Source organism: Microtus ochrogaster, unplaced genomic scaffold, assembly GCF_000317375.1.
Source record: "Microtus ochrogaster isolate Prairie Vole_2 unplaced genomic scaffold, MicOch1.0 UNK97, whole genome shotgun sequence".
NCBI lineage: Eukaryota > Metazoa > Chordata > Mammalia > Rodentia > Cricetidae > Microtus > Microtus ochrogaster.
The window spans coordinates 18,590-32,774 of record NW_004949195.1 but is presented as its reverse complement, the minus strand read 5'-3'; the positions used below and the strand labels follow the sequence as shown (position 1 = coordinate 32,774).

At 44.6% G+C, this 14,185-nt stretch overlaps 1 protein-coding gene across 1 annotated transcript in view; it reads left to right on the top strand.

Annotated features, from left to right (window-relative positions):
• The first annotated feature begins 2,038 nt into the window (after positions 1 to 2,038).
• Positions 2,039 to 14,185, top strand: part of Ebpl (EBP like) — a 24,902-nt gene continuing 12,755 nt past the window's right edge. Inside the window, exons 1-2 of the mRNA XM_005371070.2 lie at positions 2,039 to 2,115; positions 3,782 to 4,187. Of these exons, the coding sequence (XP_005371127.1) occupies positions 2,039 to 2,115; positions 3,782 to 4,187 (483 nt within the window). The remainder of the gene's footprint in view (positions 2,116 to 3,781; positions 4,188 to 14,185) is intronic.

Below are 14,185 nucleotides of genomic sequence, written 5' to 3'. Positions count from 1 at the left end.
GAGATCAGTCATCAAGAAGGGTGCTCGGGAAAACGGTTGTGGGAATACAGTCTGTCCCCATGATCTCTTAGCTCAACCGGCAGTGCAACTCATTTCAGTCCATTTCAAGCTGTTGGGTAATTGATTGTTGAGGTGTTCTCCTGTGCACTATGAGATGATTCGCCTCATCTGTGGCTCATACTCACTAGGTCTTAGTTAGCACCTCAGGCTCTTCCAGTCCAGACACCTGAACATGACATTCCTAAATGTCTCCTGGGGCCCGACTTCCATCCTTGTACACTGTTGGTCTAAGTCAACTCCTGTGTAAAAGGCCCAGCTAAGACAGTGTGTGACCAGTTGTAGGCTGTTCTCAGAGGTCAGCAATTCCGGTGAGTTAGTGTTGGCCCTAAGGCAGCGTAGTTTGAAAACTTTGATGCTCATCACTTCCCAAGTCCCACAGAATTTCGTTCCCTTGGAAAGCTTACAAGGGTATTGAATAATACAGGAGCGATGTAGAGAGATGGAGTGGCATGCTCCAGACCCTGAGTACACATTCCAGAACCATTAAATAAAGTGGGTACCAGTGCTAAGGAATGGTATCCTCTGCATGCCCCTGCATTCCCTTAAAAATTACCGTCTGTCTTTTGAATGGCTCCCTTCCCAATGACGGTGTCCAAAGACAAAACCTTGTTAAGCTGAAAAATAAGGAATGTCTTCATGGGGTAGCAGTTTTTACTAGTTTTTTGCAGCTGTGAACCTGTGTTCCAGAGCATACATTTACATCCATGTGTTATTTTGGAGATAAAACCAGATTTTTGAGGCAGCCATTTTATGGGATAAGATTGAGAAGTAATGAGTCACTTCAAAGGAGCTTAGTCTGCAGTGTTGGCTGCTGTTGCTATAGAGTCCCTCCTATCCCAGAAAAACTCATTTCTCTTGAATGGCTGTCGTTACAAGTGTGATTAGAACTAGTGCTTGATTTTTTCAGAGAGCAGACGAGACTGAGCTGTTTTTACAAGAGCCCCTCACACACACACCAGAGCACCCATGCATTGGCCCCGTCCTGATTTTAAATGTTTTATTGAGCCTGGTTCCTGTCAACTTAAACAGGCTGTGTACCCCAACAATGAGTAGTGTGACCAGCTTCCGTCCTCTCGACCCTTAATTCTAGTGTGGGAAGAGAGTTTCAGTCATTTTCCAACTCTTAGACTTGGAGTGAACAGCCTGAACTTCCTTTGCCCTATCACATAGGCTTCTGCCTGTCTGAAACTTAAATTTCATACTATCTCATTCCAGTTTTCCTTATATTCTTTTAACTCTATCTGTGCCTTGGCAGTAATTTTTTCTTAATGAATGGTTTTGACTAAGCCTTTAGAAACATTAAGATATTTATTGAGCATCCTATCTCATGCCAGGCACTACGCTAGGGCATAGGATAAACAACTGTCAGGAAGAGGCCTGCTCAGAAAGGCTAGCGAGCGTTCCCTAAAGGTCAGTTGTGCTTTTGATTTAGTGCAGTACTCTTGACCTGGTGAAGAAGATATGTCCAGCTGTATTTTCTCCAAACTGAAGCAAGAACAGGGGTTGACTGGGCAGTTTCACTAAAAAATGTGGAGGTGGGAAAACTACACAGGCATTGTGGGGTGTACAAAAGGGTGTGCAAGGTTGTGATGACAATCAACGGAGAGGGGTAAGTAGGGCCAGCAAGGGGCTGATGGGGCAGGTGACACAGCCCGGTGGTCAGCCCTAGGATTTCTGCACGGAGCAGTAGGAAATTGGCACAAAGGGGATAAAGGAAGATGGTGTTTGGGGCTGTAGAGATGGCTCACAGGTTAAGAGCACTTGTTAGTCTTGTAGAGGATCCACATTGCAGTTTACGGGTGTCCATAACTCCATCACCAGTGAGTGGATCAGTGCCATCTTCTGGCCTCTGGGAGTGGCAGGCCCAAGACCTACCTTAGCCCATTTATGTACACAGAAGATGAATTCTAATAAGGACAGCTAGTTGGTAGCCGAGTCAGCTTTAGTCATTTCAGGATAATTGGTCAGTTTAGTGCGGATGAGACAGGTGAAAGATGGCGAGGAGGGTCAGAGGTGCCTGGCAGCTGTACACACCAGGCTGGTGATGCCCGAGAGGTGCGGTCTGCGGAGAGAAGTATTGAGAATGAGTCTCGGGTTCTGGCTGGTTCTAGATAGGAGGGAATGGAATTAACTTGAGGCACAGGAATGAATCAGACCTTGATGTGCAAAGTGAAGTAAGTTGGTTTGAAGTGTAGGAAGGAGTGATGAGGAAGTCACAGATCAGAGGGAGCTGTCGCAGCATGGTGGTGAAGGCAGACACCAGAAGATTGCAGAGCAGGGGCCGACTCTGACGGCTCTTAATCTAAGCTCTTACAATGTTTCTATTTCTTAAATTGTACGTGTGTATGCGAGGGCTGTGCTGCAGAGGCCAGAAGAGACCATTGGGTCCCTGGAGCAGGAGTTAGATGTGCTTGATGAGAGACCATTGGGTCCCTGGAGCAGGAGTTAGATGTGGGTGATGAGAGACCATTGGGTCCCCCGGAGCAGGAGTTAGATGTGGGTGATGAGGTGGCAACTGAACTCAGACCCTCTGAAAGGGCAGGAGCCACCTCCAGCTTTTTCATCTAGAAGACAGGTTAGTTCCTAAGTGCATGGCTTTTCTTGCTGCTGTGATAAAAAATGTACTGACAGAAGCAATCTAAGGGAGAAGGGATTTACTTTGGCTCCCAGTTCGTGGAGGGCAATCATGGAGGCAGGAACTAGAGGCTGTGGCATGCACGGTCAGGAGGCAGAGTGAAGCATGCCAGTGCCTTGCCTTTCTTTCCTCAGTGCAGAGCCCGTCCTATGGAATAGCGCCTTCCCAGCATCGCTAAGCTAATCAAGAGAATGCTTGCTAGGCATGATCAGAGAGGCTGGGCTCTCTGTTGACCTTAGAGCCTGTCAGTGTGGTTGAGAAATGCACCGGCCATACTAAAGAGTCATTAGTTTGCTGTTAACTAGTCTGGCAGGATTGGCTCTGCCCCCTCAGTCAGCAGTTCTTAGACAGCTGCCAGATCTGCAATAGGTGTCAGGTATCCCCTACCAGACAGGCCAGTCCCTGTCTCGTGGAGTTTATGTTCTGGTGCGATGGAGGAGCAATACACAGTAAAGAGATATCTTCTGCAGATACGGAAAAATCCACCCTCCTAGCCAGCCATCTTTAAGGCATATAGCTCCGTGGTGCTTAGTGTGTTCACACTGCCGTGAGGCCAGCCCACAGAAGTGTCCTGTGTTGCAAAGTTGGAATTAATTCCATTTAAGCAGCTGCCCTCCCCTCTTTCCCAAAATCTGCCCCCACCCGGAAACCTGGAAATGTAGTGGGTGCTAGGCAAGTGTTGTGTTGTTGAGACCCATCCCCAGCAGAGGCATACAGCACCTGACTTTTGTGGGTTAAATATTAGAAATAGGGTCAGTCAGCTGTATGAGATTTAAAAACCCTGCAAGGGAGCCCAGGTCGGGTGGTAGCATGGTGATGCTCCTGTCTTTGCTGCCCTCGGGAAGTCAGGGCAGGAGGATAACCTTGAATTCGACCTGCCTGGGCTGCATACTGGTTTCCATTTTATCTTGAGCTAAGTAGCTAGGCTATCTCAAACAAACGAAGCAATGGTTGAAAGGCCTGTAATGACTGTGGAGATCTTTGCTTAGGCCTCCTCAGAACCTTTGTTCTCAAGATTTCTGTCTCCGGACGAAATCTCCACCGTCTGGACTTTCACTCAGTGGCTTAATCTTTTGAACCTGTTAGACGTCAGACGTCAGAAGCTCCGCCCCTGGGTTCCCGTCACCACCCGCAGGATCCCTCCCACGCGAAGCTCCGCCCGCTCGCGAGAAGCTCCGCCCATAGGAACCCGCCCACGAGAAGTCCCTCCTTCCCTCCCACCTGCGAGCACGGATCTCAGGAGAAGCTCAGTCCGTGGGAAGCCCCGCCTACGACAGTCTCGCTGCCTGGCTTGCAGAGATTTGGGCTATTTTGGAAACCTGTGAACGAGGAGTGGGCACTGAGCATGGCGACGGGCTCCTCCTTGCTGCTTTGCTCGGCACTGCTGGCCCTGGGGTGCGCGCTGGGCCTGCGCCTGGGCCGCGGGCGGAGCGCTGTGGAGCGTGGGGTGCTCGCCTGGCTCTGTTACGATGCCCTGGTGCACTTCGTGCTGGTAAGCGTTGCCGCCTTGCCAACTGCCTGGGTTCCGCCCACGGGAGAAAGTTTGGGAACCTGCTGATGTCCCGGGGGGGGGGGGGGCAGAGGGCGCCCCCTTTGCCGAGGCTGATTTCCTGGTTCAAACCGAACCCTTCTTCCCAGGTGCTGCCTGGTCTTCTATCAAAGGTATCCCCTGAGAATTGCTAGAGGAATTTCACCTCCTCCACCCCTCTCCCAACACCATTCATCTTGGTTTATCTTTTGTGTGACAGATATATCCAGAAATCCATTTCTTGTAGCTTTCCTAATTCTGTAGAATAGGTTTTTCAAGTATGTCCCTACGAGTTTCTAAATTTCTCTGATGTCTGTTAAGTGATCTTTTCATCTCTAATTTTATTAATTTAGGTCTTCTGTCTTTTGGTTATTTTGGCTAGGGATTTGTCAATCTTGCTAATCTTTTCAACGAATCAGCTTTCTCTTTTATTGATTCTTTTGTTTTTTTATTTTATTAATTTCTCCCTCGGTTTTAATTATTTCTTCCAATCAATCTCCTGTTTTGGAATTTGGTTTATTCCTGTTTTTTTTTTTTTAATTCTTGAGGTGCATCATTAAGTTATTTATTCGAACTATTTCTGATTTTTTTTTTAATGTAGGTGCTAAGAACTTTCACTCTTAGTACTGCTTTTATTTCATCCCACAGCTTGGTATTTTTCATTTTCACATAATTCTGATATCATGTTTTAAAATGTCCTTGATTTATTCAACTACCCACTCATCCACAAATCTGTTGTGGTGTGTGCATTTCCGGTCTTATGCACTCAAGATACAGCTAGAAAGCAATCAGATTCTGTGTCAGGGTGTAACCTGAATGGCGTCTAGGTCAGCTTCTCAGAGGCCTTACACCCCTGTGCTGTAGGAACGCAGCCCGCTCCTCCTATTACTACACCCCTGGACTCTCATGAGCCTGGTTTCCACTCTCATCTTTTCTCACAGAATTCTGGTCTTCTAAACTTCTGCCAGAATGGCCTATAAAACGTTGCTTAGAGCATTCTAGGGCTTTTCTAGCCCAAAGTTTCAAACTATTCACATTCTTCTTACAATCCAGTTCCAAAGGCCCAAGAACTGCATGGTCAGGTTATTAAGTTCCTGTATTAGTTACTTGTGTTATTGCTGCAACAAAATCCTGGCTGGAGAAATTTTAGGAAGGAAGGGTTTGCTCTGACTCACAGTGAAGGGGCCGTGGTCCGCTGTGGCGGGGAAGGTTTGGCAAGAGCAGGGGCAGCTGCACACCTAGGGTCCACAGTCAGAAACTTCAGTCCATGCCCCCGCTGACAGCATGGTACCACCCACATGTACAGTGGGTCTCCTCCTCTCAGTTAACCTAGTATAGACAACCCCTGATAGGGCATTGTTTCCATGGTGATTCTAGATCCCATCAAGTTGACAGTCCAGATTAACCATAATGTGTCCTTAATATTCACCTAAAATAAAGTGAATAACTTTTTTTTTTCATTTATTTTATTGGATGGGTTGGGGGATCGTGCACCCGCCACAGGATTACATCTGGAGAGCAGTAGACAACTTGCAGTCACTTCTGTCCTTCCCACTATTGAGTTTTACCGCTCAAACTTTGGGCCTCAGTTGGCTGAAGAGCCTTTGTCCACTGAGCCATCTCTCTGGTCCCTCACCCCACTTTATAAATAGCAATGTGACTATACATAGATAGTACTAATGAAATCTACTCCCCTCAAATTTTTAAAAACATAATCTTAAATACCCCCTTTTTAAAAAATAAAATAAAATCTGGCCTTCCCTCCAGCTAATGTGAAGTTAAAGTCCATAGTCTTGAAATACAAAGAAGACATGGTGTTTGGCAATGGTTTAGGTCAATGAGCATTTCCAGTTTAATGTGTCAATACCAGGTGTTTGCAAAGATGAAATTCCTTCTTTCCCAGTAATTTTCTAGAAATTTTGTGCAGAGACTGGAGCAAGGTTCTTTCCCTCGAAGCCTTTGTGTAAAGAATTGATCTTAAAGCTACAGAGTCTCCCGAAAAGCAAGAGTAGTAAAACAGTACAGTGAGTATATTTATCACCCCAGTGCTGGGGAGGGAGGCAGAAACCAAAGCATCTGTGGTTACATAGTCAGCTCAAGGACAACTTGGGGCACATGATGTCCTGTCTCAAAAACAAACAAGCAAATGTGTCCCACTTAAAGGAAAACGTAGCGATGATAACATTCCAGAAATATATAAAGGTGTAAAGATTCTCAAAAAAATATACTTGTATGTCCGCAACCCTGTTTATGTTGACTAGGTAACTTGGCACATGCCTCTATTCACGCTACCTGGAGGTGTGGTCTGTGTAGAAATGGTCTGTCTCCGCCCCCACCACACCCCACCACCTCTCCAGATATAAAGGAAATGCTCCCAAATAACCTTTGATAGCCTGCTGGGAAGGGCTCCTTTGTGATGACCCTGCTCCTGCCCTAGTTCTTCCCATCTGAGGAATCCTTTTCTCCATATATGGACGTGATCACTGACAAGCCCACGCCACTTGGTTGGTACTTTTTTCTCTCTGAAATTAAGACAAATCTTACACATCCTAATAAACTCACATTAATGGACATTTTGTAGTTTCTAACAGTGCTTTTGCCCAGTGTCTTTAGAGATGAGTGGGGAGGACAGGAATTAGCAGTGAGGCCTGTAAGTACTTGCCTGGATTAGCTTTGATTAGCAGTTGGCTGCAAATGAAGCCTGATAGGTAAGGGTATCCAAAAGTACGGGATGAGTTGAAACTACAAGGTAGAGCCTTGAGAATCAAAAGCTTCGCCCTTAGTACTCAGGCTGCCCTCATTGCCTCTTAGACCTCCCAGGTATAACATGGTATAGTTATAGTATAGTCACCTGTGTTCCTGTTCAAATCCTTCCCACCATGTAACAGCCTTGCTCATTATCTGTCACCCCAGTCCCCTCACACAGAGGGGGCTCCACTCAGCTCCAGGTGCTTCAGAATCCAGTCAGGTTGATAATCATGATTACTCAGTACACTCTGGTTGGACACTTGAGGTGAACTACCTGTGTGATGCATAGCTTGAACCTTTGAGCTGAACTGCCTTTGGGGCTGCATGGCTTGAACTGCTGTCCCAGAGGCTGTGGTTTATCAGAAAAGTTCTGGCAGCAGCGTCTTTCTCCTTCAGCAGCTACATGGCGTCTCTTAGACACCTACTCTCTCTCTCTATGTCTTTTCCAGCTTGGCTCTATTCTGTCCTGCCATAGGCCAAAGCAGCTTTATTCCTTAACCAATAAAAGCAACACATATACAAAAGGACATCCTACATCATCTCCCCTTTTCTGTCTAATTAAAAAAAGGAAGGCTTTAACTTTAAAATAGTAAAATTACATAAAACAGAAATCAAACAAGAATTACAGTTACAGTATTTAGTCTTTGTATTTGGCAAAATAAGGAAAATACTCTATCATCTATCATATCTTTGTGAGTCTAAAGTTTTATATCTAATTTATCCTTTATTATAACTAAGGAAAACTAGAATTATAATTAACTAGTCTTTATCTCCACCAAAGATCCCAGAAGGATATGATATTACCTGAGTAAACAGGAAGTGCATTGTAAGCGACTTCCAAAGTTCTAGAATTGACAGAGATATCTCACTATCTGGACAGTCACCCAAAGTTCTTCTGTAATATTGGGACATCCATCTTTAGCCTACAGGCCCATAATATCTGGCAGACTTTTCAGTGAAGTAGGAAATTTGAAGATCTTTTCTGCCTTATAATGGTAAAGTTCATTAGTTGCTTTCTTTTGTGTCTTGCAAAATATCTGGCAGTTTTTTTCTGTGAAACAGGAACCTTGAAGTACCATTCTGTATTTTGGAAAGTTCAGCAGTCATTTTTCTGTGGGTCCTGCATCTCCAGTTCATACAGCACACCATCAAGCAGTCTAGGCAAGAGCAGTTTCTTGCCCAAATTACTAGTTTTGTCACATTGAAGGCAAATTCCATAGCAAGTTTCTTCAATCAACCTTTCTGCCCATCAACCTTTCTGAAGTAATTGGTGCTGCCAGAAGCAGACATATTTCATTGTCTAGAAAAGTTTTAAGTTCTTAAAACATTAATGCCATGTTTTGTAGGTCTTTGAAGTGATGAAGATTATCTAACTGAAATATATCTCTGTATATCTAGAAAACCTAACTAACATGACTACAAGTTTAACTATTATAAATGACTGCCTATTAATCTGCAACTTTTAATTATAGATTACATTTTTAAATGAGATGCTAAGCATAATACTTAAATAAGAGTAGAAATATACATATATACAGTGTAACAAAATAGCCCTTAAATATGTATCAATAGACCAAGATTCATACCAATGGAAAGTGTTCATCTCTATATCATATCCCCCCCCTTTTTTGAAATTGACTTGTCCATTAATCACTTATAATTAACTTCCTTTAAATGAAAACAAACATTTATAAACAATCATTTTGGGATTTTTTTTCTCAAAAAAAATTAGTTTTTCCCAAACTGCTCCTGCTGTTTGTTGGGCGAGGTACTTTTAAGGTTCATGAAGACCTTTTGGGTGGGTCTTGTTCCATCAAACTACATTAGCGTGGAAGGAATCCAGAGGTTCTCATCTTCTGTAGAAACAAAAGCAGAACCTCTTTTCCAAAGCAGCATATTCTTAGACCCAAATTTTGAAGTTAAGATTCCTTTATGTTGGTTTAACTTAGTAGCCCCCAGAATCAAATGTCTCTCTGCAGTCCAAAAAATCAAAGAAAACACAATAATATGCATAATCCAGACTCTCTGTGTATTTTTCACCTTTACGTGGCTTTTTTATTCTATTACTTTTAAGATTTATTTTATTATCCTTACTCCTTTAATCTATGACTGTCTGTACTCTTTCTTCTCTTTCATAAGCCCATTACAGTAATCAACACTGTGACACATTCAGAGGTGGGTTTTTTGTGTGAATCTGTCTTTATTACGTGTCTGTAATAATTTTCTGACAAAGAACACCTTTTTTTTTTAAAATGCTAAGCAGACACGACTAGGACCAACTCCATGGCCCTGGCTGCTGGCTTCACTCCATCCAAATTGGTAGAGGTCTGTTCACTGCCTCTGCCAGCTGTGCTCATTGCCCAGACTCCCGGGATGCAGTCGGTCTATGTCTCCATTAAGCAACTAGTAGCATGCTGCTCACAAAACCCTCCCAAAAGTTCAGGACCTCCCAAAAGAGCTAGAGTTCCTGCTGCCAGCACAAATCAGGAAACCTTCCCTTAAAGAGGCTGTGCAGTTTTTGCTGCTAGTGCTGAGTCAGGAAGCCCACTCTTAAAGGAGCTACACCTCTGCTTGCTGCCAGCAAACAAAGCCTATCTGAAAAAATATGGCTACCAAGAAACTGCACGTGGCTTCCATTTTTGTGAGTCTAGAAGCTCTCTTTTTTTTCCCCTTAAGCTTTTATTAGGTCTTATGTGGATTCATGCCCCAGATGGTGTACACCATTTTGTAAATGAAGACTGCTAATTCATTTCCTGGCCACCCAGACCCAATAATCACACAGAAACTATATTAATTACAGCACTGCTTGGCCAATAGCTTAAGTATATTCCTACCTAGCTCTTATATCTTAAATTAACCCATTTTTATTAATCTGTGTATTGTAACAAGGCTGTGGTTTACTGGCAAAGTTCCAGCCATGGCGACTTTCTCCTGCAGCAGCTAAATGGTGTCTCCTAGACTCTGCCTATTCTCTATATCTCTTCCAGCCTGGCTATATTCTGTCCTGACATAGTAGGCCAAAGCAGCTTTATTCATTAACCAATAAGAGTAACACATATACAGAAGGACATCCCACAGCATTGGTGTGCGTGTGTGTGCGTGTGTGTATGTCTGTGTGTGTGTGTACATTCTGATTGGCTCTGGCCACCCATTCTTTTTTTGCTATTACATTTATTTATTATTTATTTACTTATTTGGAGGAGCATATGTGTTTGCCACAGCATGCATGTGGAGGTCAGAGGACAGTTTGCAAGCCTTGGTTCTCTTATTTTACCATGGAAACCCTGGGGAGCAAGCTCGTCAGACTTGGCAGCACCACTGAGCCACCTTCCTGGAGTCCCATGACTTCTTCCTTCTGTTTCTCAGTCTGTATTTCAGAGGGCAAAGATGTCATTTACCAGCTAGTCTTTACAGGTGACTACTTTCCACCAGCCGTCCATCTGGGAGTTACCTCCTCGAGGGTTGGTATGTTCTATCTTCATCTTTGGTCCAGTCACCTGTGTCCTCCATAGCTGTTGTGGAGAATGCCCTGATAGGACCATCTGTTTGAATATTTGCTCCACAGTTGGTGGAACTGTTTGGGAAGGATTAGGAGATATACCCTTGTTGGAGGAGGTATGTCACTGGAGGCTTTGAGGTTTCAAAGCCCACACTATTCCCAGTTAGTTCTCCAACCTGCCTTATGCATTTGGATCCAGATGTAAACCCTCAGTTTCTGCTGCAGCACCATGCCTATCTGCTGCCATGTTCCCTGCCATGATTGCCATGGACTCTAACCTTCTAGAACCCTGGTCCCTCAAGTTAATTTTTTTCTTTTTTAAAAAATACTTATTTTTTATGTATACAATATTCTGTCTGTGTGTATGCCTGCAGGCCAGAAGAGGGCACCAGACCTCATTCCAGATGGTTGTGAGCCACCATGTGGTTGCTGGGAATTGAACTCAGGACCTTTGGAAGAGCAGGCAATGCTCTTAACCTCTGAGCCATCTCTCCAGCCCAAGTTAATTTTTTTATAAGTTGCCTTGGTCATGGCAATAGAAAACTAAGACAACTGACATACTGGAAGCTGGATGAGCTCATGCCAAGCACAGCACATACTACTTAGATGTGTCCCGGGAGCACCAGGTTCAGGGACAGAAGGTGATAGCAGAGATGTGGCAAGATGTCTTAGTTGGTAAAGGCACTTTCTCCCAAGCTTAAAGAACTGAGTTTAATTCTCAGGACTCACATGCTAGAAGGAGAAAACTGACTGCCAAAAATTGTCTTCCAGCTTCCATTGTGTACTGTGGCACATGTACACACAGCCAAAAAGATGTCATGAATGTAATAAATAATAAATAAATGTCATGAAGAAAAAAGGTGGTAGCAGCTGGGTCTGAGGAACAGTCTTAAGTCCCTAGTGGTTCCATTGGTCCTGGAAGCCAGGATCTTCCTGACACACCTACCTGTCTGAGAGCTTTAGTGAGCACCATTTCTCGGGCTGGAGCAGCCCTATTTGTAGAAGTCTTTCTGATATGGAATTGAAATTGACCTCTGATGGCTTCTCTTTGCCAGGCCCAGCCCAGCATTCACTTGTAACCAAGGTAGTGAGGTCATGTGTCTACAAGTTGCTAGCTGGCCACTCTTCTTGTCCTCCCCCATTCCTGCCGGCTGTAGACTTCTCTTTACACATCGGATTGGTGGGCATAGTGGCACACACCTTTAGTCCCAACACTCAGGAGACCCAGGTAGGCAGATGTCTGTGAGTTCAGAGTTCTAGGACAGCCAGGGCTATATAGTGAGTTCTAGGACAGCCAGGGCTATATAGTGAGACCCTGTCCTGTAAAAAAAAACCAATAAAATAAGGTAAGCTCAGGGTCAGTTATTAAGTATTCGTTGACTGTTCAGTTTGGTAGCTCTGGGGATGGAGGGAAGGATGTGAGGTGTGAGGAAGAACAGATGTGCACTTGAGCGCCGTGCTGTGCTTTGCCTGCTGGGAATGCACAGGCAGGCCCCTCCCACAGTAAACCCTTCCAGTAATGAGGAAGAGGAGGAAGGATGGAAACTCCCTTCTCTGTTTCCTTATCCATCTTCCTAGTTTGCTTGCTGTTGCTGTGATGTTCTGACCAGAAGCAGCGGAGAGAAAAGGGTTTATTTCACCATCTGCCTCCAGGCCACAGTCCACCTGTGAGGGAAATCAGGCAGGAGGCATGGCAGAAGGAAGGCTACTTTGCTAGCTTTCCTGTACATCCCCTTCACCTACCTGGCAAGATGGTACCAGGTGCAATAAGCTGGCCTCCTGTGGCAAGCTGGGCTTTCCCACATCAATCAAGACAACTCTTGGGTTGGGAAATTCCTCTGTTGAAACTCCTTCAGATGGTTGTGACAGCTGAAGCTGACTAGCATCCGTTTTTAAAAGATGTATTTATTATGTATACAATGTTCCTCCTGCATGTACACTTCCATGCCAGAGGAGGGCACCAGATCTCATTACAGATAATTATGAGCCATCATGTAGTTGCTGGGAGTTGAACTCAGGACTTCTGGAAGAGCAGCCAGTGTGTTTAACCTCTGAGCCATCTCTCCAGTCTTGAGTAGCATCCTTAAAACATGGAAATAATCATTCTCTTCAAAGGGTGCTGCAAACCCAGGAGTCATGTGGCTCACTCTGAAAAGCTCAGTGTTTGAGACAGAGGGATTTTGAGATGGAGGCTAGCGCACACCACAAATTCAGACCCTGCCTCAAAACAAACAAACAAACAAACTGTTATAAGGATTAAATACCATTTGTGATTTCAAGCAGCTTTTCTCAAACTTGACCATGTACACAGTCACACTGGGATTAGCTGAGATTCTGCACTGGTGACAAACTCCCATAGGAGATCTGTGATTCCAGGACCAGGGCTGCAAGGACACAGAGTGCCTGGCATTTCCCCAGCCTCTGCCTGCATCCTTCACCAACTCCCTTCAGCCCTTTTCATCCTGTTCATGTACCAGACAGCATAATCCCCATGTCCTGTCACAGTGATCCTCAAGGCTTCCCGGCTGGTCCTTAGCCTGAGAACAGCTGTCTCAGCAGAAATGAGGATCCTCTTAAGAGGACAGAGGTTCCCATGTCCTAAATTCAGCACTAAGCCCAGTATCACGGGTGCGGTAGAATTAGTGTGACTGGCACCAAGGTTCCGAAGGAGCCGTCACTATCCATCAGTAATGTCAGGTGACATCCGGCTGCTGGGGCTGGGAAAGACTCCATCAAAGGGGAGTGTCATTTCAATAGGAGAATGGCAGCTGTCACTAGACATGTCTAAAGTCAGTCAAGCCTGGGGGAGGGCTGCTGCAGCTGGTCCTCCCTTGAATGGTGTGTGCAGGCTGTTGCCATGACAACCCCAGTGTGATGAGGCTGAGACACTTGGTCAGATCTGAAAGTACTGATACGTGTCACCAGGGTTAGTGTGGGCTAACCTGCTAACCCACTCCACCTCGTTCTCCACTCTTAATGCAGAGTGCTACATTGTTTTCTGAGTCTCCATTCAAATACTTTTCAAGCAAAGAAGAGAAAAACCAAAAAATGCCAAGATGTTTTACATACAAATTGGCCTCATTTTGTGTTTTTGTTTACTTTTTTCATCTCTTTGAGGACTAAATGAGTGCATGCACCACTTCTTGTACAATTGTTACTCAATCCTAGGTCACAGTAGCAAGACGCTGGCTTCTTTTGACTCCCAGTTTTTAGAAATCTATAAAATACATTGTTACAAGCCACAAGTCTGAATACCTGAAAAGAAAAAGGAGGCAGAGTTTTGTTAACTTCATCTGCCAAGGTCCATTTAAAGTGGCTTTGCAAGCTTCTCAGTTAGACAGTTAGCTCGTTCCTGTTTTAGCCTTGCAACAGGAACTATCTTGGCTTTTATTGTTGTTTTGTTTTTTGGCCAAATACCTTGATATTCAGAACCTTACTTTTTTTTAAATAAGCAAACTTGGTCACCTTATGCAGACCTCATTGGAGAGTAATATGCCTTCTACAACCTGAGACAGGGGTGAGCATTTTGATGACTGGTCATTTCCCATCTGGGCAATTCTTCCGCAGAGGAAGCCCTGAGTGAATGTGTGTTAGTGACAGGGCTATGTCAAGGACCCAGTGCATCAGATCCATGAAAATGGCAAAGCCTTCCCCTGGGTCAAACTCAGGGAATTAGCACAGCCTCCCTGTGGTCCATGTGTAAGTGTTGACAGAG